General features: G+C 45.2%; 1 protein-coding gene across 5 annotated transcripts in view; it reads left to right on the top strand.

The window, feature by feature from the left end:
- uckl1b (uridine-cytidine kinase 1-like 1b) overlaps window positions 1–5,000 on the top strand; it is a 35,323-nt gene that overhangs the window by 7,787 nt on the left and 22,536 nt on the right. For all 5 annotated transcript variants that reach the window (XM_012841749.3, XM_031565633.2, XM_012841747.3 and 2 more), the window contains exons 2-3: window positions 1,248–1,441; window positions 2,887–2,993. In XM_012841749.3, the coding sequence (XP_012697203.2) occupies window positions 1,248–1,441; window positions 2,887–2,993 (301 nt within the window). The remainder of the gene's footprint in view (window positions 1–1,247; window positions 1,442–2,886; window positions 2,994–5,000) is intronic.

The following is a 5,000-nucleotide window of genomic DNA, read 5'->3' on the forward strand; positions in this document are numbered from 1 at the left end:
GCTTAGTGCACCTCTGCCCCTTCTGTTAAAGAGAGAACGCAACTCCCAGACATTGGCAGGCAGCTCACCTGATCATCGGTGGTGTCGTCCAAACAACTCACCTGTGCGACACCTGATGTGACACCTGAGCACGGGGTGCAAACGTCCTCAGGGTGTCATCTCTTGTAACCAGTAACTGCAGGAGCTTCATTGATCCCCTTAACACAGCCCAACCACACTTCAGCAGTGACAGAAATGATTGTGTGCTTGTTTTTTTTGTCTTTCTGAAGTTAATGTAATTGTTGTTGTTGTTGTTGTTGGTTGGCATTGAGGAGCAGTTATGCAGTATCTGTCACACCTAGCCTCGGGTTTTGGTTGGGGAAGAGTAAGGCATGCAGGTATGGTCTCCAGAGCGGTTTAACACGGCAATAGGAAGAGAGACGGCTTTTCTCCTTTTCTCCGGTAAAGCCGCTTTCTGACACCAGTGAACTAGACCATTCCTGGCTTGTGCGTATTCATTATGCTTCATTTTACAAAATGAAGCTAATTTAATTTATTTTATTTTATTTAATTAATGTTCTCTGACAGGCAGGTTTGTCTATTTCCCCTTATTTCCTTAATGTCACCTAGTTCAGATATGCTGCCTTGAAGAAAAATCGCCAATTGTATTTCTTTGGGCATTACTAATATGGTTTAATAGTCAAATAAAGTTGACTATAGTTACTGTTGACTCTGAAGAGCCCAGTCTCTGTGACCGCACCCTGGAAATGAAAGTTATTTTGTGTATCGGTTCTGCATCATCAAACCAGTTCAGTCAAGGAGGCTTCCACCCATTCAGAACAAGGACCAGTCTGTCAATCAAGGCCTCACACATGCATGAACTTGAGGACAGGCAGAGTTTGACAGGAGCTTTAAGGGGACGGGGGCGGGGCGGGGGCAGGGGTGTCTGTTGAGTTTCAAAAGAGGTAACTTCTGTCAGAAGCACAGACTATGCCTTTAGAAAGACCCTCAGGACTGCTGGAGTGTTTTGCACACACGATCCAGCTCACAGATATCAGATAAGGGTGCAATTAAGTCCCAGCAGTTGACGACCTGGAGCGAAAACAAAGCATTAGGCAAACAAGCAGGATATACCGGTATCAGGTTCAACCTCCGGCACATACTGAAGCCATATCAAAGTTAACCTTGGCGGCAGTAAATCACGTCGTGACTCCTATCGCCGTGACTCCTATCGCCGTGACTCCTATCGTTTTCTGTTTTGTTTGTAGCGGCGGCGGTGAGGGCTCCCTCGACAGACTCCTCCCCGCTGTCAGCAGCGGCCTATCGCCACGGAAACGGACCACCAGCCAGTGCAAGTCGGAGCCACCGCTTCTGAGGACGAGCAAGAGGACCATCTACACCGCTGGGCGCCCGCCCTGGTACAACGAGCATGGGACCCAGTCGAAGGAGGCCTTCGTCATCGGTGAGAGACACACACAACAGGGATCAGAACAACAAGAGATGAAAAGGTTCAGGTTGAGAATTACTGGTTAGGTGTAGGACTCCACAGATGGAGAGGTTCAGGTTGAGAATTACTGGTTAGGTGTAGGACTCCACAGATGGAGAGGTTCAGGTTGAGAATTACTGGTTAGGTGTAGGACTCCACAGATGGAGAGGTTCAGGTTGAGAATTACTGGTTAGGTGTAGGACTCCACAGATGGAGAGGTTCAGGTTGAGAATTACTGGTTAGGTGTAGGACTCCACAGATGGAGAGGTTCAGGTTGAGAATTACTGGTTAGGTGTAGGACTCCGCAGATGGAGAGGTTCAGGTTGAGAACCGTAGAGCTGGAAAGATCACACCACAGATGGAGAGGTTAGTTTGAGAACCGTAGAGCTGGAAAGATCACACCACAGATAGAAAGAGGAAGGTTCAGAATTAAACAGGGAGAGAGAAGTTCAGGTTGAGAACCATGGAAAGGTTCAGATTTATCATAACACACAGGGGAAGAAGTTCAGGTTTAGGACACCACCGATGGAGAGTGTCTGATAATAATAATAATAATAATAAAACTTTATTTATATAGCACCTTCCATGCAAAAGAATGCAGCTCAAAGTGCTTAAAGTGTCTGATGGAGAACCATGAAGGTGGAAAGGTTCGGGTTCATCACGATAAGAAGGTTTATAGATTAGAACGAGATGGATTTAAACATTCAATTGTAAGTAAATATCAAAATGTCTTTCACTGAGCTAGTGGGTTTCATTCACAGCGTTGCCTCTCAATTCAAGAACACCTAGCCATTGAAAGCACTTTGAGCTGCATTCTTTTGCATGAAAGGTGCTATATAAATAAAGTTTTATTATTATTATTATTATTATTATTATTGAAACCTGGAGAAGAGTCCACTGTCCACCATAGGCCTCTAATACTTTAATGGGGTTTTAACAGAATTGTACACAAGCCCCAATACTGCATGTGATGACTATAACCACAAGAGGCATATTCTCGTTGAGTCACCGCCTTGGAATTGTCTATTTTAAAAAAGCTTGGGGAGACAAACCGCAAGCATTTCTGTCAAAGCCAGGAATTAAGGAAGTAACTCTGCCTCTCTGCCTGTGTCATCAGCTTAGCTGTTAGAGGCTGTAGACCAATCATAAACCAGCTATAATTCTGACTAAAGCCAAACACACAACTCTCAATGTGTATTGTCCTAAGGGGCTCAACTTGGATTGGCATGAGGGGTACTACTCAGCCAGTAGTTCAGTAATTGTCTGAGTGTTGATGGAACAATGGTGGCTTTAGCTTCGGGGGATTTACAATGGTGAGAGTGTTTCCGTTCAGTGTTAACTGAAGCCATGTGACAGGCCTGTAGCCTGTAGCCGCCGCTAATGTTACGGGTCATGTGCCCCCCCCGTTTGTCTCGCCACAGGCCTGTGCGGAGGCAGTGCCTCGGGTAAAACCACCGTGGCCCGCAAGATCATCGAGGCTCTGGACGTCCCCTGGGTGGTGCTCATGTCCATGGACTCCTTTTACAAGGTGAGAGAACTGGGTCCAGATGCCGGTTCTGTGCCACGCCCTGTGTGTGCCCATGGGAACTGGGTCCAGATGCCGGTTCTGTGCCACGCCCTGTGTGTGCCCATGGGAACTGGGTCCAGATGCCGGTTCTGTGCCACGTCCTGTGTGTGCCCATGGGATTTCCCCCCTTCATATAATTTGGCCTTGTGAGTGATGATGCTTAGGTTATACTTCCACATCCAGTGTGTGTTTTCGTCAGTGTTAGTATCGAGATCACGTGTCTCTCCCACAGGACAAACAGGCTCTACCCGTCGCTGCGAAACCACAAAGCCAAAACAAGAAATAGCAGGCCAGCCTAGCTAGCAGAGGCATTCGTCGTCCTGATTTGACTACACAGGTTTCAGGAAGAGCAAAAACAGCTCTCTGCTCAGATGATGCAGTACAGCCATACAATCAGCCTTTCACAGCGGAGGAGCTCTTGGACCCCATAAGAAACTCTCATGGCTCTCACTGCTGTGGGGCCAGAGGAAATACTTTATCAATTGTTAAAACACTTACCTCCGCTCCGGCGTGTGTTATCTCTGCTCTTGGGAAGTTTTTACATCATCCGGAAGTCAGGAAACGTACCTAGGATCCGGCAGGAAGCAATACATTATACCCATTCTGACACCAGGAAAGGACCATACGGATTCTAGCATTTACCGCCCCCAAAAGCTCTGACAAGTTGTTTTTGTAAAAGCATGGGCAGAATGGTGAATAATAGTGGTCTTGATTGGACACTTGAATCTGAGGATCATTTGCGTGAGAACCAATGTGGTTTGAGACGAGGGAGAGAGCACATTAGATCATCCTATCCGATTAGAGTCCTGTGTACCTGATGGTGTTAACAGAAGGGAATATGTGATTGCTGTCTTTTGTACCTAGAAAAAGCATAAGATACAACATGGCGATATGGCATTCTAAAGGACCTACATAAAATGGGTTTCAGAGGATACTTCCCATTTTCATTTCCAACGTTTTGTCCAATAAACAAGTCTTTCGAATTCACACTCGCAAACAACTGGGAGTCCATCAGGGTGTCGTTACTCTCCTTAGTATTAAAATCAGCAATGCCAGAGTGCCGTCACTCAGAGCTCACCCAAAGGACAAGAACCACCATCAACCTCAACCACACACACACACACACACACACACACACACCACACACACACACACACACACACACTCACACACACACACACACACTCACACACTCACACACACACACACACACACACACACTCACACACTCACACACACACACACACACACACCAACACACCACACACTCACACACACACACACCTCACACACACACACACACACACACACACACACCTCACACACACACACACACACACACACACACCTCACACACACACACACACACACACACACACACCACACACACACACACACACACACACACACACACACACACACACACACACACACCTCACACACACACACAACACACACACACACACACACACACACACACTATTTTTGCAGAACGTCTCATATTTTACTCTCTAAGTGTCACAAGGCCACTCATTTTATTTGTGTTTCATTTTATTCTTTAAGTAGGTTTTTAATAAGGTGCAGCTACAAACTGTTTTAGATTTTATTTTATTTTTGAAGCATCTTGTTTAGATATTTATTTATCTATGTAGCTGTTTATTTATTTATTTCAATTATTAATTTATATCAATTTTACAAAAAAACAATTTTGCCACTGGTGCTGATATGGCATCAAACCAAACTTACTTACCTACCTACTGGGAAACACAAAGTTTGTAAAAGTCCCTGAACCCACACCAGTTTATTTTACTTCCTCTATGAAAAAGCACAACACTCTAAAAAAATGTGTTGCCCTCGATTTTGAGAAAACTCATAATTCACCATAATTTCACCATAATTCAGCATAATTTCACCTCTGTTTGTTGGTGGCCAACCAAGTCATTTTTTTTCAAATTGAAAATCAGGCAA

Source organism: Clupea harengus, chromosome 4 (genome assembly GCF_900700415.2).
Source record: "Clupea harengus chromosome 4, Ch_v2.0.2, whole genome shotgun sequence".
NCBI lineage: Eukaryota > Metazoa > Chordata > Actinopteri > Clupeiformes > Clupeidae > Clupea > Clupea harengus.